At 63.3% G+C, this 27,853-nt stretch overlaps 1 protein-coding gene across 2 annotated transcripts in view; it reads right to left on the reverse strand.

Annotated features, from left to right (window-relative positions):
* Positions 1-24,292, reverse strand: part of SHANK3 (SH3 and multiple ankyrin repeat domains 3) — a 265,082-nt gene extending 240,790 nt beyond the window's left edge. For both annotated transcript variants that reach the window (XM_051773642.1, XM_051773643.1), the window contains exons 1-3: positions 24,257-24,292; positions 14,635-14,684; positions 975-1,306 (exon numbers count right to left, since the gene is read on the reverse strand). In XM_051773642.1, the coding sequence (XP_051629602.1) occupies positions 975-1,226 (252 nt within the window). In that variant the 5' untranslated portion in view covers positions 1,227-1,306; positions 14,635-14,684; positions 24,257-24,292. The remainder of the gene's footprint in view (positions 1-974; positions 1,307-14,634; positions 14,685-24,256) is intronic.
* Between the last annotated feature and the right edge of the window lie 3,561 nt (positions 24,293-27,853).

A 27,853-nucleotide genomic window follows, 5' to 3' on the forward strand; every position in this document is an offset into this window, starting at 1 on the left:
CCATCCCGCCGCCCTCTGCCCGCTCTGTGGCACATATGCCACCCTGGCTAACGCCTCAAAGCCTGTGCCCCCCTGGGTCACACCCGTGCTCCTGGGAGGTCACACCAGCGTGTCCCACCTGTGCCACGGGCACCACGACGCGGCACATCGCACCTCGCTGTGCCACCGTCCGGCACAGCAGAGCACCCAGCACCCACCACACGAACCACCAACCACCACAGCCACGGCATCGGGCACAGCCCGCGCACACGGGCCACCGTCAGACCCCGGCGCTGTGGCTCCCGAGCTCCCGCAGCCCGGCCCAGCTGCCGCTGGAGCCGATCCCGGTGCAGTTCTGGTACCGGCACCAGGCTGGTGCTGGAGCCTCCTGCGCCGCCCCCGCTCCCCGTTCCCAGCCCCGCCGTCCCCCTGGAAGCGGGACACAGCCCGGTCCCGGCCGGTGCGGGGACCGGCGGCGGGAACGGCCCCGCGCTGCGGCCGCACCGGGGCCCCGGAGCCCCCCGGGGAGGCAGCGCTGCCGCCGGGGCTGCAGCGGGGAACGGGAGGGGGACACCGGGGGCACCGGGGATGGGGACAGCGGGGATGGCGACACCGGGGAGCAGGGCAGTGGGGAAGGGGCACTGGGGAGTGGGGCAATGGGGAGCTGGGGCAGCGGAAAGGGGGCACCAGGGACGGGGGCAGCGCAGAGCGGGACAGCGGGGGAGGGACACGGGGGAGCGGGGCAATGGGGACCCGTCCCGCCGGGCCCGTGGCCGGTCGCCCCTCGCCCGCGGCGGTGCGAAGTTTGCCGGGTGGTGCCGGGGCGGGAGCTGTGGCGGAGCGAGGCCGGCACCGCTCGGGGTGCGGGTCCGGGAGCGCCGGGGATGCGGTTCGGGGGAGCGGCTCGGGAGCGCCGAGGATGCGGTTCGGGGGAGCGGCTCGGGAGCGCCGGGGATGCGCATCAAGGTGCGGGTCGCGGCCGGTCGGGCACTCACCGTCTGCTGCAGGTCGGGGATGCCGATGCGGACGACGATGGCGCCGGGCGCGGGCTCCTCCATGCGCGCCGGGGCCGCCAGCTTGGGGGAGCGGGGCCCGGCGGGGCCCCGGGCCGGGTCGAGCCGCGTCTCCTCCCGCAGGCCGGCGCTCGGCTCCCCGGCGGCGGCGGCGCGGGGCTGGCGCTCCGGCAGCGGCTCCGGCGGCGGCGAGTCGGGGCTCTCATGCTGGCTGCCGGCGGGGCTCAGAGGCATGCTCCGTGCGGCGCGGCGGGCGGCCGGCACCCGCACCGCCACCGCCACCGCCGGCCGCGCTCACAGCCCGCCCGGGGGCCCTGCGGGGGCAAGGACACGCCGTCAGCCCGAGGCATCCCCGGCTGGGACACCCACCCCCCGGGGTACCCCGGCAGGGGCGTCCCGGGAAGGGACCCCCGGCTGGAGACCCCCGTGGTGCACGTGGGCATCCCCAGAGGGACCTCACAACCCGCCCCCAGCAGGGATTATCCCCCAGTAGTGATCGTTCCCCGGGAGGAGCCCGAAAGCAGAGCCCCACAGGGACCCCACGGAAACCCCCGGTAGGGACCATTCCCCGGGAGAAACTGGGAGCAAACCCCCACTCTGCACATGGGCATTCCCACAGGGACCCCACAAACACCCCCGGCAGGGACCATCTCTCAGGAGGGGACCCCCACACAGGTATCCCTGGAGTGGCACCCCGGGAGGGGACCCCTGGCTGGAGACCCCCGTGGTGCACATGGGCAACCCCACAGGGACCCCACACCCCCTGCCCAGCAGGGATCATCCCCCAGGAGTGACCATTCCCCAGGAGGAGCCCGAAAGCAGACCCCCACTCTGCACATGGGCATCCCCCCAGGGACCCTGCAAAACCCACTCAGAAGGGATCATCCCCCAGGAGTGACCATTCCCCAGCAGGGGATGCCCAACCTCCACTCGGGGGCCTGGTGGGACCCTCACACTCCACCCCAGCCCACAGTGACCTCCTGCAGGACCCTTAACTCCCCACACACAGAGATTCCCATCTTGGGGCCTTCACCCAGGAACCCCCAACCAACCACACAGGAATGTCCCAAAGCCACTCCAAGGGTTCCTCATGGCAGGGGCACTGTGGGACAGACCCCCAACCGGGATCCTTGTGTTGAGGGTCTTGCAGAGGACCACCCTCACCCTACATGGGAATCCCCATGTCAGGGACCTCTCCAAGAAGCTCCACACCATGCAGGGATCCCCAAGGGCCAGTTGTCACTGCATGCCCTCCCCAGTCCCCACTGCAGTGTCCCCCAGCCATCCAGGAGGGACCCTTCCTCACCCTGTCAGCAGAGCATGGACCTGTCCCAGGAGTGCAGACACCCAGACCCTCTGCTCACCCAGGGAGGGCTCGGGGTGCAGGGCACAGGGTCTGGACACAGCACCCAGGATGGGTTGTCCCAGCTCCTGCAGCCCGCCCTGCTCCTTGGATCTTCCCTCCACACCACCACCAGTGCCCCCAGTCTGTCCCAGTAGCCCTGTCCCCATCTTTGCAACCACGATCCCCCATCTCCACACCTGCACCAGCACCTCTGGAATCCCTGCCTGGCTCCTTCCCCAGCTGCCAGGGGGACTCACGAGGGAGGCTGGACACCAGCAGGATGTGACTCGTGGGGCTCAGCTGCCCGTCTTGGGGTTTTACAGGGAAAAGCCCTCATTCTGGCTCTGTAAAGCTGTTGATGGTGCAGTTGCTGGAGCTCTGCCCACCATGGGGTTCCCAACATCCCAGCCTGGAGGCCCAAACAGCCGGACTGGCCCCTGGGCTGCAGCTCCAGCAGCTCCTCCACCACCCCTCAGGCCAGGGACTGGCTGCCAGGGGCTTCCCAAAGCGCCTTGTACGTGGACAACAGGATGCAGTTGTGGCCTTGTGTTCCCACCCCAGAGACCTGCCTGGGGTCGCACACCCCAGCGTGGGGGCCAGTGCAGCTCCAGCGTGGAGCTCCAGCGTGGAGCAGCCACATCCCCGGGCTGTTACCTCTGCCTGTGAGGGCTAAGGAAGGGCAGGAACACTCTGCATGCCCAGGGTCAAGCCCTCCCTCCCAGGCAGGGACTGCCCTGCCAGGAGCAGATGGAATGCCGGGCTGAGCCCTGCAGGACTGTGCATGGGACCGTGTCCGGTCCACGGCTGGCTGGGATTCAAGGCTTTAATCTACGTGACGATCCTTCAACAGAAATAGCCCCCAAACCACTGAGAGCTGGAGAGATTTACGGCATGGCCTGGATCTGTCCAGGAAATGAGTAATGGCCCTTCCTTCGGCCCTCCCGCCCCGAGGCCCAGGGACTGCACAGGGCAGGAATCACTGGGAGCCGGACTCTGCCGGGGCATCCAGCCCCAAAAACTCTCCCAGCTGGAGCAGCATCTGCTGCAAACACCCTGCACTGGCAGAACAGGTGAGGCAGGGAGGGATGGCTGCATCCACAGACCTGGAAGTTTGGGGTCACGGGGTGAGTTTAACGGGTCCTGAGCACGAGCTCTGCGACTCCGCGGCACGAGAACGGAAACCGTGGCTGGATCCGGACAATGAGATCAGCCCAGGAGCAACTGGCCGGTCTCTGGGCTCCTCCTTTCCTTCAATCCACATCTGCTGGTGAGCCACAGGTCCCTTCTGTGCTGCTGCTGCACAGCTGCCAGGATTAGGGAGCCTGGGAGTCTCCTGCACCCTGCATTCCCATTGCCCACACTCTCAGCGTGGGAGGACTCGGTGCCATGGCAGTTTGAGCCATCCCCATCCAGTCCCTTTGTAAGGTGTGAGAAAACACTCCTGCCCAGCAGCAAATCCAGCCAAATCCATGGCTTTCCAGGGTGCCTGTGCCACAGCATCACTCCTGCTGTGTCTCCAGGGAGTCTGGACACAGCTCCTGGGCAGGGCCCAAGGTCGGTGACACTGGAAAGGCAGATTTGGAGCAGGCAAGGCCACCTGGCAAAAGCAAGGGCTGCAGGGGACAGGCTGGATCTGGGGTTTTGGGCTGGGGACACCAGGGACAAGGTGGGGCTGGCGAGGGGAAGAAGTGGCTGAGATGACCACGAGTCACAAACAGCTCCGAGAAGGAACTGTGGCCTCTCCCGGCACAACAAAGGAGAAGAGTGGTCAGGAAGGGAGATGGCAAAAAAGTCTGTGGGACAAAGGGACAGAAAAGGGAGCACGGGAAGTCTGAACTCGCTTCCCAGTGCCAGAGGGCAGGGATAGATGGGATATTGGGAAGGAATTCCTGGCTGGGAGGGTGGGCAGGCCCTGGCCCAGGTTGCCCAGAGAAGCTGTGGCTGCCCCTGGATCCCTGGCAGTGTCCAAGGTCAGGCTGGACAGGGCTTAGAGCACCCTGGGCTGGTGGAAGGTGTCCCTGCCCATGGCAGGGGTGGCACTGGATGGGCTTTAAGGTCCCTTCCCACCCAAACCAGTCTGTGACTCTAACTGGGAAGCCACAGAAATCCCTGGCTGGGATTGCTCCCTGAGGATGGCAGTGGCCATGGGAAGGGCAGAGCCTTTCCAGATGTGGCAGTGAGGGAGAATGGCTCTGCCAGCCTCTCAGCTGGGCCTGAAAGCAGCCAAAGGCTGGACACCAAATGTGCTGCCACCACCATCCAGCTCCTGCCACAGGCCCGGGACGAGAACTGGGACTTTCATTAGTGACCTGGAAGAAGGGATCTAACAGCACCTTCATGAAATGGGGCATGAAACTGGGAGCAGGAGAGTGAAAAGGCCTCAAAGAGGTCAGAAACAAGAGCAGGAGGAACACAAAGTCAGCAGAGAGGAGCACTTTGGATCCATCCTGCAGCCACGGTGTCCCACGGGATCTGACCCACGGCCCTTCCAAGCAAATCCCCCTCTGCCCAGGCTGGCAGTGGTGCCCACCTGAGTTCTATTCAACTATTCCCCATCACTGATTTTATTTATTTCCTTTTTTTTCTGTCCTGTTATTTCACTAGGGGGAGAAATTAAACGCTCCAGATGGTAATCACCAGGATTATTCTTGCTTTTTTTTTTTCCCCCCCAATCATCTGGTACCTCATTAGTTCCCAATAATATTTAAGACACAACTGTGAATGGTTGGAAAAAACGCACTGGCCACCCCCAAACTCCATTACAGACTTGCAGAGTCATTCACGTTCATTTTCTCTCATTAAATCAACTTCTCTGCTGAGGAAGAAAAAAAAAAATACCACTTATCTTTTTTTTTTCAAGTCGAGTATCTCAGAAATCATAATCCAATGAGTCCTATTCTAACACCAGGGAAAAACGGGTGAAAAATCATCAAAGGGAGTTACGAAATCTTTCAAGAAGATTTTCTGGTGACGGGAACAAACCAGTAACGCTTCCATCAAAGCAAGTCACGCCTTGCCAGTCTAGCAGAGCTCCCTGCACGTGCCACCGGGAGCAGCAGCGAGTGAAACCCAAAGCAGAGCACTTTGCTCGGATTCCTGAGTGTTCTTTGGGTTTCTGAGCACCCCCAAGAGGTTCGTAGTTGAGCCAGCTTCACCTCTTAACGCTGTGAGAAACAGCATTCCCTGATGGCCTCTCCATCCCCCCGGTGCTACAGAGCCTAAGCCACCCTCCCACCTCTCACAAATCCCCCTGCCAGGAGCAGCCATCCCGTAGGGATCATCCCACGCTGTGCTGCTGAACTCTGGCACCCCCAGGGCTCTCCCTCGGGGCTCCAGGTCCCCCTGAATCAGAGGCACCTCAGAACCACGACCATCCCTCAGTCTGTCATGGAGTTATTCTCCCTCTGGAGGGAAGCTGGCATCCAACTGGGAGAATCCTAGGAAATGTGCAGTGGTGGGATCTAGGAAGGTGCACCAGGTAAGGTCTGAGGAAGACAAGCAGCCCCAGGGCGTGACAAGAGCAGGAAGAAGAACCGAGGTGCTCCCAGCAGCAGTGCCAGCCAGAACTGCTCCAGAGACAGGGAAGCTGGCACCTCCCTGAGGAGAAGGGAAGGTGCTGCCACTCCATCCCCTGGCAGGGCGTCCAACAGGCTCCAAAGGGAGCCCAGACAAGGGTGCAAAGACCTGTGGCTGCTGCCAGCGTTGGCACCAGCTCCCGCAGCCTGGGAGCTGTGCCCAGGGCCGTGCAGAGCCAGAGCTGCCCAGTGCCAGGCTGGGGAGGGCGAGAGGAGGTTGCTCTTTGCACCCCTCTGAAAGCCCTCCTGCCAGACTCCTTCCTCCAGGTCTCCTCTCGCTCCTCTCCTCTTCCTGGAAAGCTGCTTCAGACCCTCCCTCGCTGTGATGGTGAGGAATGGCCTAATTTCTAGCCCACACATTCCGGGCTAGTTCACCCTCCTCTTGCGTCAGCATTGTCTGAAGCCTGTGCAGCTCCTCTCTCCTCCTTTGTTTATGGAAGTATTTATATCCGTGTCACAGGCAGCAATTAGAGCCACGCTCAGGCTTCACTCGGGGGCTGAACAAGTGCCAGTCCCGTGGTCTCCTCTGGCGTGGCAGACCCTTTCCCACCTGGGGGGATGCACAGGCTCAGGGATCGCAGGGATCCGCTGGATTCCTACTCAGGGACACAAAACAACCCAAATCCAAGGAGTCCTGTGCCTGCCCAGGCTTCAAACCCCACTGTTCTCTGAGTGCACGTGGCAGGAGGTCTCAGCTCCGGTCCCATGGGTGAGAACAGTCAGCCAGGGAGCACTGAAACCAAAAACGAGGATGGGAGCAGCTGACACCTCGAGTTTTCCCAGAATCAAGGGACATGGAAGAGCCTCAGCATGGGGGCAGAGCAGAACTGAACCTTCCACATCCTCCTCCTCCACAGGGGCTGTTGGCTACTTTCCCAGGAGTCCTGCCTACAAACCCCTGAGGGGATTCACCTGCACCCTGACATCCCCAGCACCAGTCTGCTCCAGCCACACAGCCTGACTGGGGCCGGCAGTTTTCCCTGGCAGAATTAGGGTTAAATTCCCTCCCCTTCCCAGCACCTGCCTTCCCAGGCACAGGCAGGGCTGGGGAGCTGCCTCCTCCACACTCACATACCCAGAGTCCCCAAAGGCCTGGCCCCTTTAGGAACAGGGTCTCTGGAGACAGGCAAGCACGGGAGCGCCTGGATCGCCACGTCCCCGGGCGCTGCCACCGCGGACACGGTGCCAGAGGCTGCACACGAGCTGCTTTCCTGGGAGAGACGGCAGGGAGTGACAGCCAGCGCAGCACCGACCCGGCAGGAACCAGGTGCTCGTGCCCTGCTGGTGTGCGGGAGAAGCACAGCGCTCCCCGTTCTCCCCCACGGAGCAGGTCCCCGTGCTCCAGGACTTCCCATGCGGCACCAGGGTTGGGGGTGACACAGCAGTGGAGATCACAGGGAAACCCAGCGGGTGTCACTGCCAGGTGTCACCGGGATCTCTGGGAATGGCCCAGGAAGAGCTGTTGGGGAACTGACTCCTGCTCGTGAAAGGACCGACTGGGACCTTCCAGCAGCCCAGCACCGAGGGAGCTGCTCCAGCACAGGGCAGCACATCCAGCCCCAGCCCCGGCCCTGCCCTGCCCTGCCCTGCCAGACCCTGCAAACGTGGCTGTGCTGCCCAGGCCATTCCTGCCCCTCCAGAGACCGGATCCAACTGTTGTTTCCAGCAGCTCCCACCCCACATTCCGCTCCTGCAGCGGCCCCGAGCCCGGCTCTGCTGCGTGAGCTCTGCAGTCCTTCCAGGAGAGCAGAGTCCCCCGGGTCGGGTGTCAGAGCCCTGCCCGGACCCCCAGCCCTCCCGGGGAGCCCAGCCCTCACCTGGAAGGATCCGGGAGCGTCCGTCGGGGCTTCGCCGGCGCTGCCCGTGGGACGAGCACAGCCCTGCTCCCCGCACAGACAGCCCTGCTCCCCGCACAGCCCTGCTCCAAGCACAGCCCCACTCAGCACAGCCCCGCTCCCCGCACAGCCCAGACGTTACTGATTGACCAGGGCCGGCCGTGGGAACACGCGGTCGATGGTTCCAGGCTCTGCGGAAGGCACGGAGCCCTCGGCAGGGGTGGATTGTGCTGCTCTGGCCCCACCGCCGAGCTCAGAGCCCCACGGGTGCTGTCGGCAGTTTGGGGGTTCCACGGAGCTACCCCCCCCCCCATACCGAGCCAGGGCTGGTCCTTGGTGTCCTGCCAGCTCCGTGGTGCCGGGGCTGTCCTCGTGGCTTATCCGGGCACGAGCAGGTCGGTCGGTCCCGCTGTTTGCCGTGGCTCTGTCCCAGCCCCACGTGACAGGGACACAAAGCAGCCCGGACCAGCCCAACCTTGTCCTTCCCCACCGCTGCCCGTGTCCTCCAGAACGAGCCCGTGCAGGCAGGGGCAGGGGCAAGGGAAAGGGCAGGGAAAGGGGGCAGGACTGTGCCCGCTGGAGTCCCAGCTGAGCGTCAGGACGGGCAGAGGTGACGGGAGGGAGCGGGAACGGCGCTCATCGATCAGCCCGTGTGTGGCTGCAGTGTCCTCCACTGCCTGACGGGTAATTCTCCTGCCAATTGATTTCCCCTCTCCCCGTTTGCCAGGGTTAGTGGGTCACTGGGGATGTGCAGATGATTAAAGGGCAAGTCCCACGTCGCAGATTCCCGGGAGCAAACCCGCTGTGCCAGAGCTTGGCTTCCCCAGGGTGATGTGATGGCAGAGTGGTGCTGACCCCAGCGAGGGGCAGGGGGACAAGGAGCAGCATCCTGTGCCCACCTGGGAACACCAGAGCTCGTCTGTGCCTCTGAGTGTCCAGCAAAGGGTCAGGAGCACCCCCGGGCTCCCCCTCACACACACACAGTGCTTGGCTGGTGGGGATTTGCAGAGGATCCTGTGTGCAGAGTTGTGGGGCGATAGTTTTTGGCACAGGGATTCCTCAGACTTGTCACAGATTCTCATAGAATCATGGAATGGTTTGGGTTGGAAGGGACCTTAAAGATCATCTCATTCCCCCTGCCATGGGCAGGGACACCTTCCACCAGCCCAGGCTGCTCCAAGCCCTGTCCAACCTGGCCTGGGACACTCCAGGGATCCAGGGGCAGCCACAGCTTCTCTGGGCAACCTGGGCCAGGGCCTGCCCACCCTCCCAGCCAGCAATTCCTTCCCAATATCCCATATATCCCTGCCCTCTGGCAGTGGGAAGCCGTTCCCCCTTGTCCTGTCACTCCAGGCCCTTGTAAAGTCTCTCTCCATCTTTCTTGCAGGCTCCCTTCAGGCACTGCAAGGCTGCAATTAGGTCACCCCAAAGCTTCTCTTCTCCAGGCTGAACGATCCCAATTCTCTCAGCCTTTCCTCATAGGGGATGTGCTCCATCCCACTAACAGCAGGCCCTTTATAGTGGCCCTGCAACAACAGCAGCCCCTCACCCCCTGCCCAGCTGCTGCAGGAGATGATCCCAGTGCTTGAAAACCACCAAAGCCAATTCCCCACTGGCCTGTCCCCGGGGCAGCCCCACTTGGACAAAACAAAGGCTTTTGGCTCATTCCCTTCACTGTCCCAGCTGGAACCAACTCGAGGGACAGATGGTGGTAAATCCCCAGCCCAAAACACGTGTGCTCCCAGCAGGTCACAGCCCTGCTCCTGGCTGCCAACCTCCCAGGGCAGAGCATGTCCACACTGACCTCCCAGGGCAGAGCATGTCCACTCCGACCTCCCAGGGCAGAGCATGTCCACCCCAACCTCCCAGGGCAGAGCATGTCCACACTGACCTCCCAGGGCAGAGCATGTCCACCCCGTCACCCTGCGGGGACACAGGGCTGTCCCCTTGGCAGGGGGGAGCCAGACCCCCCAGGAGGTGGCCTGATGGGCAACAGAGCTCCCACCAGCCTGTGCAGGGCAGAGCAGGAGGCCTGGCAGGCAAGACAGTGGTCTGGGGGACAGGACAGTGCTCTGGAGACAGGACAGTGGTCTGGGGGACAGGACGGTGGTCTGGGGGACAGGACAGTGGTCTGGGGACAGGACAGTGGTCTGGAGACAGGACAGTGATCTGGGGGACAGGACAGTGGTCTGGGGACAGGACAGTGGTCTGGGGACAGGACAGTGGTCGGGGGGACAGGACAGTGGTCTGGGGGGACAGGACAGTGGTCTGGGGATAGGACAGAGGTCTGGAGACAGGACAGTGGTCTGGGGACAGGGCAGTGGTCTGGGGGACAGGGCAGTGGTCTGGGGACAGGGCAGTGGTCTGGGGACAGAGCAGTGGTCTGGGGACAGGGCAGTGGTCTGGGGGACAGGACAGCTGAGGCTGCACCACAGAAGTGCTTCAGCAGCACTGTTGGGACACAGAGGTTTGGTCCTTGTCCCCATCCCTGCATGTTCACTTCCACCCTGGGCTGGACATGCAGGCACACAGGCAGCCCACGCTGCCAGCTGGCCCAGGGTAAAACCAAGCCTGTTTTATCCTGGTGGCTCTTAGCAGGAGCAGCTGACAGCTCCAGCAGTCCCTGGAAAGCAGAAGGGACAACCAGCAGTGACACAGGAGAAGGAGTGGGGTGGGAAGCCTGTAACCAGCCATATCAAACTGCACTCACAGCCCTGGCCATCCCTGTGGCCTCTTAAATCCAGGTTTCTGTCCCAGACCCACCTCCACGAGGTCTGTTGTTCCCACTCTGGCTGCTTCCATCCCCTCTCTGAGCCAGCCAGCTCCTGGTCTTTCACAGGAACACTTAACTCTCAGACAGCTTTGGCTTTGCAGCACCCCAGCCTGATTCCCTGGGCTCTGTTCATCCTTGGCCACCCTCAGGGAGCCTGTGTGGGGCTCCAGCAGCAGCAGCGAGATGCCAGCGACTGCCCGGGCACAGCCTGCACTGCTGGGACACTGCCCACGTGAGGACAGTCCCTGGAGCCTCCCAGCTGACTCCAGTGCAAATTCTGAGTGGAGAACCACTTCCCAGGCATCCCCTTTCCCTGACAGACCCACATCTCAGCTCTCCCCAAGCTCTTCTCCATCAGAGAAAGGGCAAGTCCCCCTTGCTTCCTGCCTCCCTCCCATATCCATCCTGGTTCCCATCAAAGCATCAGTGATCCCAGTCCTTCCTGCCCGGCTCCCCCACCTTTCCCTGAGCTCACAGTCAGCCCCACAGCCCACACAGCACCCCTGCCTGTCCCCACAGGACCCCAGTTCAGGGTGCACCTGGCTGAAGGGAGGAATGGAGCCTGGGGGGAGGAAGAGGAGGCTGAAGGCTTTGAAGCTTGACCTATTTCCCTGGGATGCAGCTGGGATTTATGTGCTCCATGTGAGGGCATCCCAAGGGACTTGGCACCACTGCTGCAGGGCTCTAGGGATGTGGAGCCTACTGGTCTGGTGGGGAGGGTGTCCCCAGAGCCCCTTCACCATGGAGGGTCTGTCCCAACAAGGGGTGTCTGCAAACCTCACATCCTTCCCAACCAGAATGCAGACCCAGGCAGGGACAGTGTGGCTGGTCCAGCCCCAGAGCCCTCGGGGTCTTGCAGAGCCCAGAGCTGCCCCTGCAGCCTCTCCCACCCCGGGAAAGGGTCTCCAGAGCAGGAATGAGGGGATGGCAGCAAGGAGAACAGGCTCTCTGGGAGGCACTGGGGATCCTGGGGGCTCCGCACGCTCCCCCCGCAGTAACTCCAGCTCGAGTGGTGTGTAGTCATAGGAACATCACTTAACACAGTCACCTTGGAAACCACAGCTCCACGCTCTCCTGGAGCACGTGCAGGGCCCTGTGCACCCCAGGTGGGGTCCCTGATGCTGCACCACCAGTCAGCAGGTCACGCTGCCACACGGGAACAGGGACAGACCTCTCCTCGCCCACAGCACCACGGGAGCAGCTGGAAACCACCCCCAAGACCTGAGCAGGGAGTCAGACCCTTCCAGGGTCTCACAGGCAGCCTGGATGGACTGTATCTCCTCCCGTCCCACAAGTCACCGAACAGCTTCTCACTCGGAGCCAGAGTATCAGAACTCCCACACACACCCTCCCAGCCCATCAGTGCAGGAGAGGAGCATTCCTGGGTCAGACCCATGTGAGGACAGAGCCAGGAGGAACAAAATCCTGGTGCCTGGACAGGCTGGTAGGGCACATCTGCTCCCCCCATCTCCCCACACCACCCCAGGTATGCACAGCCCGGGAAGGTGGTACAGCCCAAGGACAAGTGAACCCAAGCACGAGGCTCCCACACTTCCCACCCTCATCCCAGCAAGCTCCTCTGCATTCCACAGCAGGCAGGGAGCCAGGGCAGCACAGCCAGGTAAGCACCCAGCCCTTAGTGTGTGGGCACTGCCACAGCCTGGGCTGGCCCAGCTGCCAGGACTGCCCTGCCCCTGATTCCATTCCTGCCCCACTGGATCCAGCTTGGGAAGAGCAGCACACAGGAAGAAGCGAGGAAGCTGAGGACCTCCAGGAATCACACTATACCCAAAGCAACCTGGACCAGCCCCTCATCATCACCACCAGCGGGGTCCTGTCACCGTCCCCTCGCTCCGCCTCGGCCCTGCCAAGCACAGCCCCCGCACTTCCCAGCCCTCCCTGCCACAGCTCCGGGCCCAGCAGCAGAGCAGGACCCAGGGCTGCCAGTGCTGAGCCCAGGAGGGTGTTTCTCACCTGTTCCCAGGGATTCAGCGCTGCCCAGGCACAGACACTATCCAGAGCTGCTGTCGGGGTGGCTTACACCCTGGAAAAACATCCTGCCTCCAGCAGAGCCCCGAGCTCCAGCCTGGGCACCCCGCTCAGCCTCCCCTGCTTAGCCCTTAGGTAAGAGGATAACGCCGCCTCCATCTGTTTGTCTGGGACTGAGACACTAATTATCCCTGGCATCTTCCCCTCCCTGCACCCCTGCCCGGCCTCCAGCCCGTCCCACCCTGCGGAGGCAGCACAGGGAAGAGCTGCTGCACCGGCTCGGGCTCCAGGCAGCCACGGGGAGCGGCTCAGCCACAGCCTCCCCGCATCCCACGGACCTGGGGTCCTGCTGGAGCAGGCAAGGACAACCCTTCCCCTTCAGGACTAAGAACAAAGCCCCCCAGCAGGGATTGCCCAGCTCCACCGATCCCAGAGGATCTGCTGTCCCGCTGCAGAACGAGGACCGGGTGGTCGCGCTGTGCAGCGTGACCCGCTGGCAGCCTTCAGAAACGCTCTGCTGCCCCAAGCAACGAGACCTGGGCCCTGCAAGCCGTGGATGTGCTCTGGGACCAGGCAGGATTGATTTCACCCAGAGGAAGAACGGCTCGGATAAACGCCCGCATCTCAGACAGGCACAGACACAGACACGCATTCCGCGGCTGCCCCTGCCCCGCATCGCCAGCCGGCGCTTCCAGACCTGGCACAGCCCTGCAGGGGAGCTCCCCTTGCAGCTCCCCAGCCCTGCAGCACCCGGCACAGCGCGGAGTGGCACAGGAACACGCGGCACGGCCCCCACGGCACGGCCCACGCGGCACATCCAGCCCCGCCTGCGAACACACCGCGCGTCCCACGCGGCTCAGCCCCCGCACGGGCAGCCCCCGGCACCTGCAGCGAGGTGGCAACACATTGCAGGGGGCCTGGAATGAAGCCATTTGGCTCTCTGGAGCCAAAGAAAGCACCCTCTGTTCCTGCGCATCAGCATTTCGCTGCCTTTGTTTCGCCCCCTGGTTTCCAAGACTTCATCCTGAAGGCTGACACACACACACACACAGCTCGCTGTGCTCCACGGCTCGGCCTGCCTGGGGCATGGGGAGAAAGGGCTGGGTGAGGCTGGGACCCCCTGAGCCCCACAGAGGTGTCCATCACTTCCCAGCCCATCCCCACCCAGGGAAGGGGATTGGCAGGTCACAGCCTGGGGAAGGGGGCAGGAGCTGAAGTCCCACTCCCCTCCAAGCCCCAGCACTGGCTGCACGGGGTGGGCAGCAGGTGGGATGTGCTCCAGCTGTGCACACCTGGAGTGGGAACAGCCCCAGCCAGACCCTCCGTTGGCAGGAGCCAGCAGGTGCTGTGCCAGGGAGGGGTTGGGGCCGTGTTGGGCACCACAAGCCCCTGTGGGGAGGGAAGGGAGGAGCCCAGAGGAGCACACGCAGGGGCCAGGGCATGGCAGGACTCGGGGCAGAGACTGAGACAGCCAAGCAAAGAACACCCTATAGAGAGGGGACAGACCAGCCAGACCAAGGTGTTTATCCTCTGCTGCCTCCCACCCCATGGGACATCCCTGTCCTACCCTTTCCCTGCAGGGCCTCGTGGCTCAACCTGCTTCATCACCACCACCAGCCACAGCAGTGCTGGGCATGGGCAGCTCTTCCAAAGGGTCCTCTGTCCCCAGGCAGGGCAGGAAAACACCCCACTGCACCCAAGCAGCCAGGGCTGGAAGAGGCAGCCACACCAGTGTGATGTCCAGGAGCCCTCCTCTCCTCCCAGACAGAGATCCTGCATCCCATGGGCCTGGGGAGACCAGTTCAGCCCAGTCCCCATGGAGACCTTTCCTCTGGTGCCTCCTCAGAGCCCATCACGCAACACTGACCTGCCCTGCCTCACACCTGCTCCTGCATCCCCTGCACACCCCTGACACGTCCTGTCCCCTCCAGCCTGAGCCCTGCCAGCCTCTGCCAGCCCTCCCAAGCCCCATTCCTGCTCTCAGCTCTCCACACAGCCACCCCTGAGCACCAAACCAGGCCCCAGACAGGCCCTCCCCATCCCAGGACAAGGCTGCAGGGCCCTCACCAGCCCCTCTCTCCCACTCCTCCCATCAGGAGCTGAAGGCAGAAAGGGAAGGACTCACCTGAAATGACTGTCACGGGCAGGGGGTCACAGCACTCCCTCTTCATCAACCTGCAGATAAGAGAGAGCAAGGACAGGGTCAGTGCACCCACAGGGACCTTGGGACAGCAGGGAGGCGTGGAACCTGCAAAGCTGGGAATGAGAGCATTCCCAGAGCACACCTGCTGTGGGACAGCAGGGACAGGCAAGGTCACCTACAGCACCAACACCTGCCAACCCACCACAGCAGCAGGTCCCTGCCCTCCCTGCCCAAGGTGAAACTTGTGCCCAGGTCCTCCTGCCTGCACAAGCACATCCTTCTCCTGAGCATTCCTGTCCCCATGAGCTCACCCTCATCCCGAGCATTCCTGTCCCCATGAGCCCATCTTCCCAAGCATTCCTGTCCCCATGAGCCCACCATTGTCCCGAGTATTCCTGTCCCCATGAGCCCATCCATCTCCTGAGCATTCCTGTCCCCATGAGCCCATCCTTCTCCTGAGCACTCCTGTCCCCATGAGCCCATCCTCATCCCGAGCACTCCTGTCCCCATAAGCACATCCTCCTGAGCACTCCTGTCCCCATGAGCTCATCTTCCCGAGCATTCCTGTCCCCATGAGCCCACCCTCATCCCGAGCATTCCTGTCCCCATGAGCCCATCTTCCCAAGCATTCCTGTCCCCATGAGCCCATCTTCCCAAGCATTCCTGTCCCCATGAGCCCACCCTCGTCCCAAGCCCTCCTGCCCACACAAACCCCTGGACAGGCACATCTGCTGCCCCCCAGCAGAGCCACAGGGGCTGTGCCCCTGGCCCAGGCAGGTGGGAGGGCTGGCAGCCCCCATCCCTGCCAGCCCCATCACGGATCAGTGAGACCACATGTGAGGGAAATGCCTCTTCCAAGGGAATAGCCGGGGCAGGAAAGCCAGGGAAGATGGATGCAGCCATCCTGGGGCAGCAGGGAACCTGGTGTGCTTCTGCTGCCCTGGGTTAGTGGGGTCTGAGCACCTCTCCCACCCCGGATTAATGGGGGTCCTCCAGCACCTCTCCCACTCTGGATCAACGGGGTCCTCCAGCACCTTTTCCATCCTGAGTCAGTGGGATCCTCCAGCACCTCTCCCACCCTGGATTAATGGAGGTGCTACAGCACCTCTCCCACCCTGGGTGGGCAGGGATCCTCCAGCACCTCTCCCACCGTGGGTAGGGGGGTTGTCCAGCACCTCTCCCACCCTGTCTCATCCGCTCCCAGGCACAGCCCTGGATGGGATGCAGCCCCCGAGCAGAGTCAGGCTCCAGCTGAGGCACCAGAAGTCCTAAGGGTCAGTTCCCACGCAGGGTCAACCCTCTCATTCCCTCATTTGGCACAAGGAACAGCGCCCAGCTGAGCCCACCTCCAGCAGACGACACCGCGAGCGCCCCGGGGCTGAATTCGGGAACAGCTACGGGAGGGAGGAAAGTGTATCCATCATGCCTCTGCTCTCCTGCCTGCTGCAAACGGGCATGCTCTCTCTCCTCGCTTCTCATTAAAGATCCTTTCTGGGTGAGTGGCTGAAATGGCTGCTCCGTTGTAGGGAATTAAAAATGTATGACTTGGGATTTCTCGGAGCGCGGCTGTTGTGCCGCAGCTGGGGGGGGTCGGGGGGGAAAAGGGGCCGTGGCAAGGGTCCCGTTTTTTGCAGAGAGCTCTCAGCGTGCCCACGTGGGCGCCATCAGCCTTTAAACATTTCATAAGGTCTCCTCCATCCTCCCCGGGGCAGAGGGATCACAGATGCACCTGGAAAACTCAGCCTTTTGTGTGGCTCTGTAAAACGACGCTGCCGAAGGTCCCAGGGGGGGCCGGGGCAGGATGCTCCGGACACAGCTGCCACCACCCTGCTGACTCCTCTCCGGGGAAAAAAACCTCACAGGACACCTGTGCCTTGAAAACGGAGGAAACCGAGCACATCTGTTTATGTAGGACCTCGACAAAACAGCCCGAGGCACGAGCGTGTCCCGCTCGGTGACCGCGGGGAGCTGAGTCTCTCCCGGCCTGTAGCACTGGGAATATCGAGCAGGGCAGGAGGTGGGACAGGATCTGTGCCTGCAGGGACATCAAACCTCCTTGAGCACAGCCCAGCAGGGCTTAGGGATGAGGGAAAACACCTATGGATGCACAGGCTGGACACCTACAGAGCCTCCCTCCCATCCACACACCACCCAAAATCCCTCGTTGCAGCACAGAGCGTGGTCTGAAGCCAGATGTGGGACCAACCTCACCCCTAATGGGTGCAGGGCCGAGCACCAGGGCTCCCCATGGAAGCACAGATCCAGGGGGACTCCGGAACAGGAGGCAAGAACAACCAAAGAGCAAGAAAAACTGTCACGGGAAGAGAAAGGGAAGAGCAGAGATTGCTGCCTTAGAAGGAGGCAAATGAGAGGGGACAGAGATAAAAGGCTGTGACATCCTGAGCACTCTGCAGAGAGGAGATGATGCTTCTGCTCTTTTCATCTGGCAGCGTGAGGGGAACGGAAAATGTCGTGGGATCTCACACTAAGGAAGGGAAAGGAAATACTTCTCCACATCACCCCTAAGGAGATGGTGCAGCTCTCTGCCACAGGAAGCCCTGAGGGCCGGAAAGGTGTGAATTCCAAAGGTTTCTGTGGGTGAGGACACCAAAGGGTGGCTCTGAATGGCCCCAGAGTGACCCCAGCACCAGCAGCAGCCTCATGGGATGGCTCTTCCTCCTGGGTCTGTCTCCATCCCACCCTGACCCCCAGAGCAACACAACAACCTCCAGTGCTGGACCATCTTTCCTGCCCTCAGGTGACAGGGACCCATTGGAATGTCAGTGCACATCCAGCACTGTCAAAGGCACGGGAAGCAGCTCAGGAGATAAATTAAATGCTTATAACATGAGCATCTTCTCCCAACCCGGCTAACAGGCGAAGAAGATTTATGAGTTTATTATTGGACCTGATAAATTAAACTCTTCAGAGAAGAATAAATTATGCAGATGATCTGAGATGTATTTAGACTGCAGCTTGCACAGCACCAGGATCCCAACCCTCCCAGTCCCTGAGGATCCTGCTGTCTGTGGAGCCAGAGGGGCCTTGTTCAGACGAGCAGGGAGAGCTCCAGGGAGGCTGTCACTCCTCTTGTTCCTGAATGGCAGCTCTGCCTTTTGCTTGCCTGACTCTCTTCTCGCCCTTGTCCAAATTCCCTGTTTCTCATTGAGCTTCTTCCCTTCCCGGGACACGAGGCAGCGACTGCAGGCTCCCAGTAACACAGCAGCTGGTCCCCAGCGAGCTCACAAACATGACAGGAGCAGAAATGACAAGTCAGTGGAAGTAAAACTGTCCCCAAGAAGAGCTGGGAAGCATCTGGAGTCTCCTCTCCATCTCAGGAAGGGCACGGGAATGCACGGACGGACATGGGGGGGGTTGTGCTGTGACAGATGGGGCACACACAGATCCCTGGCATCGGGGTTTGCACAGAGGGGACGTGCCCATTTCTGCCTCCTGAGGTCTCCAGGGGCCCAATCCCATGAAGGGACAATGCCACAAGGATCTGCTCCAGCAGCTCTGGATGAGAAATGCAGACAAAGCCTCCCCTGGCAACAGGGCACCCACAATTCCACCAGCTCTGGATGAGAAATGCAGACAAAGCCTTTCTTGGCAATAGGGCACCCACAGTTCCAGGCCCAGGGCTGCAGTGCCATGGGCAGGACACTGTGCAAGACCAAACTCAGCCGCTGGTTTGGCCAAACCACAGCCAAACTGCCACTGTGCCATGGCACTGCCAGGGCCACGGGCCTGTGGGGCTCAGGCTGGAGGTGAGCAAGCACTCAAGGTGAGCTCCAGCATGGCCATCATGTCCCAGCAGGCTCCTGGGATCCTCCTGGGATCCTCCAGGGACCCAGAGGAGCAGGAGACCTCAGGAAGGGGTGCAGCCCCCCAGGAGGCAACATCCTGCACCCCCACGCACGCCGGGAGCTGTAGTCCCATTCCAAGGCCAGGAAACATTCCATGAGGCTGCAAGGACACGGCTGAGGCTCCTTGGGGCAGGGGAAGGGCCCTGGGCAGCCCTGCCTGTGACCAGCTGAGGCTCCTGGGGCAGGGGAAGGTCCCTGGGCAGCCCTGCCTGTGACCAGCTTCCGTCAGCATCTGAACAATAGCTGGGGCTGAGTCCTGGCCAGGCCACTGTGCTTCCTGCCATTCTTTGCACTCCCCTGAGCACGTCTATAAAAAGCAGAAGAATCCAGACCTGGAAGTCTAAATCACTCCTTAAATAAGGCAGGAATGCCAGCCTCTCCCAGGGGAGGCAGCTGCAGGGAGGTGGGACCCAGCCCAGGACGTGGCACTCAGTGCTCTGGGCTGGGGGACGAGGTGGGGATGGGGCACAGGGTGGATCCATGGGCTGGGAGGTTTTTCCCAACCTAAATGACGCTGTGATTCCATGAAAGAGCAACCCAAAGCACCTGTCCCTTCCCAACAACTTGGGCTGGAGCACAGCACACTGGGGCTGCAGGAGGCTGTTTGGGGGGGCATACACACCCTGCCCAGGTCTGGGGGGCTGGAGGGGGTGGTGTGGGGTCAGGAGGGGGCTGGGGGAAGCCTTGGCTCCCCTTCCCCTCTCTCAGTGTTCCAGGGGGGCAGCCTGGGCTCCCCTTCCCCTCTCTCAGTGTTCCAGGGGGGCAGCCTGGGCTCCCCTTCCCCTCTCTCAGTGTTCCAGGGGGGCAGCCTGGGCTCCCCTTCCCCTCTCTCAGTGTTCCAGGGAGGCAGCCTGGGCTCCCCTTCCCCACTCTCAGTGTTCCAGGGGGGCAGCCTGGGCTCCCCTTCCCCTCTCTCAGTGTTCCAGGGGGGCAGCCTGGGCTCCCCTTCCCCTCTCACATGTTCCAGGCAGGAAGCCCGGGCTCTTATTCCCTTCTCTCAGTGTTCCAGGGGGACAGACTGGACTCCCCTTTCCCTCTCAAAGTGTTCCAGGGGGGCAACCTGGGCTCCCTTTGCCCTCTCTCTGTGTCCCCACCCAAAGTCACGGCGCAGCCCCCGCCGAGGCCACACAACACCTCAGAGAGCTGCTGTCGGCGAGGGGAGGACGAGCTGCCGCCAGAGAAGGCCTTTCAATATTTAATGATAGAAGAGTCTGCTGATCGACCTCCTTCTCGGGTTTCCAAAGTCCCCCCTCCTGCCCCTCCCCACGGAGCAGGCGGCCCGGCTGCGGCACCGGCACCCCCTCCCCACGTTGGGGCTGAGCCTTCTTGAGAGACTTCCACAAAGCCAGCGCTGCCTCCCCTTCCCACGCTGCCAACGGGAGCCAAGACACCCGTGAACCAGAGCTTTTGCCTGTTGTCACAGTTACAGCAGCTCAGCTGCCTTCGGGAGTGGGATGGCAATTTACTCTTTGTACTCGTTTTAGCTGCGCGGCCTCCCCCTGCTCCAGCTCTGCCACGGCAGAGGGGATTCCACCCCACGAGGCTGCTGAGCCCCCACTGCACCCCACAGCTCCTGCCTCTCGTGGCCCTGGTGCCGTGGGAAGGGCTGGGCCACCCTATCCCACCTCGGGGCTGGGGATGGAGGAGGGTAGAGGAGGCTGGAGTAGGGCAGGGAGTGCCCCGAGGAAGGGGAGCCCAGGTTGCCCCCCGGGACACTGAGAGAGGGCAAAGGGAGCCTGGGTTGCCCCCCTGGAACACAGAGAGGGGAAGAGGAATCCAGGCTGCCCCCCTGGAACATGGGAGAGCAGAAGGGAAGCCCCCCTGGAACACTGAAAGAAGGGAAACGGAGTCCAAGCTGCTCCCCTGAACCCTGAGAGGGTGCAAGGGGAGCCCAGGCTGCCCCTCTGGAACACTGAGAGAAGGGAAGGGGAGTCCAGGCTGCTTCCCTGGAATGCTGCAGGAGGGGAAGAGGAGCCCAGGCTGTCCCTCTGGAATGTGGCAAGAGTGGAAAGGGAGCCCAGGCTGCCCCTCTGGAACACTCAGAGGGGAAGAGGAGCCCAGGTTCCCCCTCTGGAATGTGGCAAGAGAGGAAAGGGAGCCCAGGCTAACCTCCCTGGAATGCTGTGAAAGAGGAAGGGGAGCCCAGGCTGCCCCTCTGGAACACTGAGAGGGGAAAGAGAGCCCAGGCTGCCCCTCTGGAACATGGCAAGAGGGGAAAGGCAGCCCAGGCTAACCTCCCTGGAACGCTGTGAAAGAGGAAGGCGAGCCCAGGCTGCTCCTCTGGAACACTGAGAGGGGGAAAGGGGAGCCCAGGCTGCCCCCCAGCCCCCTCCCCACCCCACGGTGCCCCCCCCTTGCCATCCTCTGCCCAGCACCCCCTGGCACACACGTGCCTGGCCGCTGGCACGTGCGCTTACGCGCTGCCGTGCGGAGGCAGCAGGGGGAATTTTTAGCCGGTGGAAATCTCGACAGAATATTCCGTAGTGGGCTGCTCTCGCGTGTGAATGTGTGTGTGTGTGTGTCTGTGCGTGCGTTTGTGAGTGTTTGTGAGTGTTTGAGAGTGTTTGTGAGCGTGTTTGTGGGCACCTCCAGAGCACAGCACTGGTCTGAGCGAGGAGCGCGGCACGAAACACGACCCGGTCTGCTCTGCAACATCCAGCCCATAATTCTGACAACGTTAAGAGCACTTAGGTGCTGTAGGGATGTTTAGGTGTTACACACTGAGCAGCAACAACACCACAACAATGGCTATGCCCCATCCCTGGAAGTGTCCAAGGCCAGGCTGGACAGGGCATGGAGCAACCTGGGCTAGTGGAAGGTGTCCCTGCCCATGGCAGGGGGTGGAACGAGCTGAGTTTTAAGCTCCCTTCCAACACAAACCATTCAATGATTATTATTTGAAGAAAAGGCCCTTGTACTATTCTCTGTGCCCCTTTTGCCACACACCAGAGTCAGCACCACCTCCATCAAGGGCTGCTGTGCAGGCCCAAAACGCGCCAGCACTTCGCAGGGTATTTAAGTGCAGCTCTAAAAAGAAATTATGGACATTTGTTATGTGTTGTCTCCATTACTCACATGTCACCACAGGGACAGAACGAGAACAGAAGTTTTCAGTGAAGTTCATTAAGTTCTCAGGGGGGAAAGACCCTGTAGTGGGCCCAGGTAGGAGCCATCCCTGCCCCACGCTGCTGCCAGGAAGTGGAGCCCCAAACTTCCATCAAGCCCTGCGCTCCAGGCACAGTCCCGACATCCCAAGGTCTCCAGCTCCCACTCTCAGAGCACAGGGTCTCGTGCCACAGCCCAGACACTGTCCCAGAGCAACCCTGGGCAAAGGCCCCTTCCAGGAGCTCCAAGAGAAGAGCAGAGCCCTGCAGGAGGCAGTGCCCAAGTCCTCAGTTACAGCTGTAACCTGACATCAAAGCCTGCGAGGGTCCCTGTCCACAGACACCAAGAAACAGCAGGCACAGCTCCTGCTTAAATCCTGTTTGCTTAAACCCAGGCACAAGCCTGACTTGCACAAGCATCCAGAGGCACTCGTGGGTACCAGCACCTGTGCAGCCAAACCCAAATCTGGAGTCTCCTGCTTCCTAGACCCCGTTTTGGAAGAGCAGGAGAGCAGCACACTCTCACTTCTCCAGCAGTTGCCCAGGGACAAATTTGCAAGCCAAGGCCCAGACACAAGATCACAACCACCCAAATCCCATGCACAGGATTGTCCAGCACATCCCGAGCCCGGAGAACAGCTGGTTATCCGTGACAGCCTGGGTGGAGATAACTCACCACACAACTTGTGCTCGCACGCTGAGAGCAAGAGCACAGAGAAAACCAGTGCTGAGCACCGTGCACAGGTCTGTGCAAAGCCCCGAGGGTGCATTCACTCAATTATGCACAGGCACACAAGGACCACAAACAGGGAAGTTACAAAAGCAATTCCAGGCCTTCACCAGAAGTCCTCCTGCCTGCCTAAATGTTCTGGACCAGCCTCCATCCGCCCAGGCAGGCTCTGCCTGCTGCTGGAAAGCAGTGCTCCTGTTCCCCGGCAGATCCACCCCACCAACTACGGTCCCTGCTTCCCAGCGTGCGGATGCCGCTGCAAACCACGGCGCGATTCCCAAGCACATCCAGCTCGCTGCAAATCCCAGCCCTTACCCCCCAGAGCAGCCTCCGGCTCCAGCCACAGCCCTCGCTTCCCAGCCCAGGCACCCCAAGGCACATCACAGCCCCTTCTCCCAGCGCAGGCACCCCAGTTCCGACCGCAGCTCCCATCCTGAAGTGCCGACATCCCAACGCAAGCCATGGCCCTCATCCCACAGACACCCCCCCCGCAAACCCCCGCTACGGCCCCCCCGCGCCACAGAACACGTGTCCTGGCGCTCTCCAACAGCCCCGCGCTCCAGGGTGGGCACCCCCCGCGCCAACAGCGGCCCCAACCCTCCGGAGGGCACTCACGGCCCCCTGCCCGGCACGCCCCCCACTGCCAACCACGGCCCCACGGCCACCCCCACGCCCTCCGGACCCCCGGCACGGCAACCCTCCGCCGCTCCATCCCTCCGCCGCTCCATCCCTCCGCCGCTCCATCCCTCCGCCGCTCCATCCCTCCGCCGCGGCACCGGCAGCCGAGCCGCCCCCTCCGAGCCGCCCTCCCTCCGCTCCTGCGGGTCCCCGGTCCCTGCCTGCCCCGACCCCGACCCTGACCCGGACCCTCCGCAGGGTCCAGGCGCGCCCCCCGGGGCAGCGCAGGCTCCCGCTGCCCGCACCGGGCTGACCCCGCCGCCACGGGCGCCCGGTCCCGCTCCCCGCTCCCCGCACCGTCCCCGCTCCCCGCTCCCCGTGCCTCTCGTTACCTGCGGGGCTGCGGGCGGCCCGAGCCACCATCGCCGCGGCGGCCGCCGGCGGCGGGAGCGGTGCGGGAGCGGTGCGGGGAGGTGCGGAGCGGTGCGGGCAGCGCGGGGCGGTGCGGGGCGGTGCGGGGCGGTGCGGGCAGCGCGGGCGGTGCGGGGCGGGGGCGGCGGGGCCGGGCGGGGAGAGGCGCGCGCGGCGGATCCCCCGCGAGCTCGGCCCCCGCCGCCGGCAGCGGGTGTTAGTTTTAGGAGTTGTCATGGCAACGGGGAGCCCGGTGCGCGCGGAAGGGGCGGGCGGAGCGAAACTTCGGCGGCTCCCCGGCCCCGGCTCCCGCAGCACCGGCCGCCGCCCTGGGGGTCCCCGCATCCGGGCTGCCCCGGCCCCGCTGCCCCCCGGCATCCCTGGGCCGCCGCTCCCCGGCTCTTCGGCCCCCGCGGGACCCTCTCGGTGCCTTCCAGCACCCTCCGCCCGGCCCGGCCCGTGGAGACGCGCTCCGCACGGGGACGAGTCGTTCGTGGGGGTGGGAGGCAGTGCCGACCCCCGGCGCATCCCGTGTGTTCCTCTCCGTGGCCGCGCGGGCGGGATTTGAGCTCCCAGGGCCGGGCCGGGTGAGCGGGACACTCCCGAGGCAGCGCCGGGCTCCCGCCTCGGGGTCCCGGCACAGCCACAGCCCCTCCGAGCCACCCCCCGGGCCCCCCGAGCCCACCGCAGAGCTCCGGGGACAGCCCACCCCGCGGCCCGGGGCGAGGTACCTGCACTGCCCCGGCCCCGCCGGGGGCACTGGGCGGCCCTTCCGCGGGCGCCCCGGCCCCACGGCCCCGACGGGGAGCGGAGGACCCCTATCCTGGCGCTCTGGGGGCGGCCGGACCCCCCCAGCCCGACCCCGGTGCCGTTACCTGGCGCGGTCCCGCCTGCTCCGCCACCGGCTGCTCCAGCTCCTGGCGCCCGCGGGGCTGGATCCCGCAGGAAACTCCGCGGCCGCCAGCTCAGCCCCTTTCCTGCCAGGAAAGGGACACCCCGGCCCCGCCGCCCCCCCGCCCCGCGTCCTGCCCCGCTGGCCGAGCCGGCGGCCGCGACACGGGGACATCCCGGGGCAGGGCCCGGGAACCGCGTGTGCGGACGGGGCTGCGAGAGTGGGGGTCTGAGGGACGGCGGGGGGGTCGCGGAGGGGCTGCAGGTCCCAAGGAGACTGCAGGAGGGGTTCGGGGGCGGCTGAGGTCACAGGGGGGCTATGGCATGCCCAGCTCCAGGGTCTGCTCCCACCTCTGGGGTCTGTGCCCAGCTCCGGGGTCTGTGCCCAGCTTCAGGGGCTGTACGATCAGTGCTCAGCTCTGGGATCTGTGACCAAATCCGGGGTCTGTGTGCAGCTCTGGGGTCTGTAAGGTCTGTGCCCAGCTCCGGGGTCTGTGCCCAGCTCCTGGGTCTGTGCCCAGCTCTGGGGTCTGTGCCCAGCTCCGGGGTCTGTGCCCAGCTTTGGGGTCTGTGCCCTACTCCAGTTCCATGCCCAGCTTTGGGGTCTGTGCCCTACTCCAGTTCGTGCCCTGCTCCGGGGTCTGTGCCCAGCTTTGGGGTCTGTGCCCAGCTTTGGGGTCTGTGCCCTACTCCAGTTCCATGCCCAGCTCCGGGGTCTGTTCCCAGCTCCGGGGATCTGTGCCCAGCTCCAGGCTCTGCACGCATCCGCGGGGCTCAGGATGTGCCTCCACATCCTATCTGGGAGGGCAGGAAACACCTTGCGAGCGCAGAGATTCTCCCTTCCTGTGGGAGCCCCGCGGGCCGGGAGGAAACTCCGCCACGAGGCCGCGAGCGGAGCGGCGGCAGCGCGGCCCGGAGCTGTGCCGGAGGGACAGACGGACAGAGGGACAAACGGCGCCCTGGCCGGGACTCTCGCTGTGGCACAGCCTGCCCTGGCCAGGAGCGGGTGGGACGGCCTCGGGCAGGCCAAGGCAGGGGCTGGGCTGAGCCGGGGGGCACAGGACCAGGGCACAGCGCTGGGACTGCACGGCAGCACCCTTGGCGTGGAAGGGGGGACTCTGCCCTGCCAGTGTAGACACCCTCTCCCGTGCCACTGCCCCCCTGGCTGCCTCTGTACCCCCTCTGCCTGTCCCCTGACCCTCCTGGCATGCCCTCATGCCCCCTCCACCTACCCTCTGCCCCCCCTCCGATGCCCCCATCCCCCTGCCCCTGCCCTCCCTGCCATACCCCCTTTCCCACCCAGGTTCCCCAACACCCCCTCTGCCTGCCTTGCCTGGCGTGCCCCTGTACCTCCTTTTCCTGCCCACCCTGGATGTCCCTGTACCCCCCTTCCTACCTCCTGCCCCCCCAGGTGCCCCCATACACCATCCACCTGCCCTCCCTGCATTCCCTCATACCCCCTCCTCTTCCCCTCCATGGCACATCCCCATACCCCTTTTTCCTACCCCCCCTGGTGCCCCCACCCCCCCTGTGCCCTCCCCACGCCCCATCCCTGCCGTCCCTGTCCCCGTGTGTGCCACAGCAACACCAGGGCAGCTGTGGGGCAGCCGGGGCCATGTGTCTGAGCGGGCTCTGCTGGAAGGAGCTCAGGCGTGAGGAGCCACGCAGGGCCCCGTGCCCGCCGGCTGCGGGCCCCACGTGCCAGCTCTCCGGAATGCCACGCTTCCCTCCAGGAACAGCCTGCTGGCTCATCCCAGGCAGCAGCTCCGTCCCTGCCTGACAACTGTCCCAGCTGTGGGCAGTGGGAGTTTCCCTCAGGGAGCTGCAGGAGGGATGGATGTGGCCATCCATGGAGCGTGTCCACCCATGGGACGTGGCCATCCATGGGACAGCTTCCCAGCATCCCCTGGGACCTGTGTCCGTGGGATGTCTTCCTGCTGCTTTGCAGGTCAGAGGCTTGGAAATGGTGTCCAGGTTTTGTCCGTGCCTTCGGCCTGGTTTTGATCATGATTCTTTGGGCATTTTTTAGCTCCTGGGGGTAAGCTTCCCAGATTTCCTTCACGAGCCTGGAGGGCCGAGAACTCACTGTTCTCCTAAGGCTGACATGTCCCCCGATTCCAAGATTCCAAGTGTTCTCCAAGGAGCAGTTCAGAGCTGGTGCTCTGGTAATGCCAGTGGCCCCACACACGGTATTGGGGACCAGTCCCAGCTGCACAGGGGGGAAACAGGTCCTGGGGTCACAGAAATGGGACCAGACCCTGGATATGGGGATGGGATGGGTCCATCCCAGCCCTAAGAACCCCTCCTAGGCAAAAGGACACACGGACAGGTCCTGCTGGAGGTGAAGCAACCACGTCCCAAGTGCTCGGCACAGGGAGCAGTTAAACTGTGAGAGATGGGATTCAGTGGGATGGTGCAGGGCAGAACCTCTTCCTTTTGACCAGCAGCCCCCAGGGAGGGCAGAGGGGAGACCCCTTCCCGTGTCTCCATGAGCTGTGGTGGGGCAGCCCATTGCTGAGCTCCTTTGGTCGCTGCCCAGGCACGGGCAGCTCCATACATCCAATATATTGGATGTGGCAGCTCCTCCCGAGACCAGCCAAGTGTGAAATGGAGCCGGTATGAGCTGGGAGAGGAGACATCGCTCAGGGGAGAGCAGCCAAAAGTGAGCTCAGCTCAGGGCATCTCTGCAGGAGTGGCACAGACCGCGAGGAACCCTGTGCTGAGGGCACCCAACTGACCCAAAACTGGCACAGCCGAGGGAGGTGGGCACCTCAGAGCCGGGGCAAGGACAAGGAACAGGGAGCCAACCTTCCTTCTGCCCCTTGGGGAGTCCCAGGACAGTGGGCCCATGTTCGTGTCCATGCTTTGGGAGCACAACCCCGAATGGCCACGGGCTGTGCCTGTCCTGGCTCGGAAGAGATCACACAGGGGTGTCACCAGGTGTGCAAGTACCTATGGCAAGTCAGGAGGGAGAGACTGGGGGCCCTGGGGATGTGCCAGGTCTGGGAGGGACTGGGAGAGACTGGGAGAGACTGGGAGGCCTGACAATGTGCCCAGACTGGGAGGGATTGGGCTAGACTGGCTGACCCAGCAACCAGACAGACAGAGGTGAAGTGGGAGTCCCAGATGGGGGCTCTGCCATGGGCAGGTTGGTGTTGGTGCATATTCCTGTGGGATTTGGGCTTCCCAGTCTGCAGGGAACAGGGAGCGGGCCCGGCAGGGCTGGGAGGTCCCACCTGGGGCTGGCACAGGGCAGGGACTGCAGACAAGAGCTGTGCCTGTGGAGTCCCAGCGTGCAGAACAGAGCCTGCACCACTTCCCTTAAAGGTCAGAGAACAAGTGCAGTGGAAGTGCTGGTGGGTGGGAAGCAGCAGGAAGCTGAGTCTCCCAGGCAGGAGAGCCGAGCCAGGTGCAGGCAGGGCCCATCTTGTCCCTCCAGCCTGGCAGCCAGGAGGGTGGCAGAGACCGGGAGGGAGGCAGGGGAAGGGGCAGAGGTGGGGGGCAGCTGGAGCTGCCCTGCTCTGGCAGAGTTTCCTCCCTGGCCTGCCGGGACACCCCACAGTGTGGGGGACCAAAGGCAG

This window comes from Manacus candei, unplaced genomic scaffold (assembly GCF_025592945.1).
Source record: "Manacus candei isolate 608988 ecotype Guabito, Panama unplaced genomic scaffold, ASM2559294v1 h1tg000174l, whole genome shotgun sequence".
NCBI classification, from domain to species: Eukaryota; Metazoa; Chordata; class Aves; order Passeriformes; family Pipridae; genus Manacus; species Manacus candei.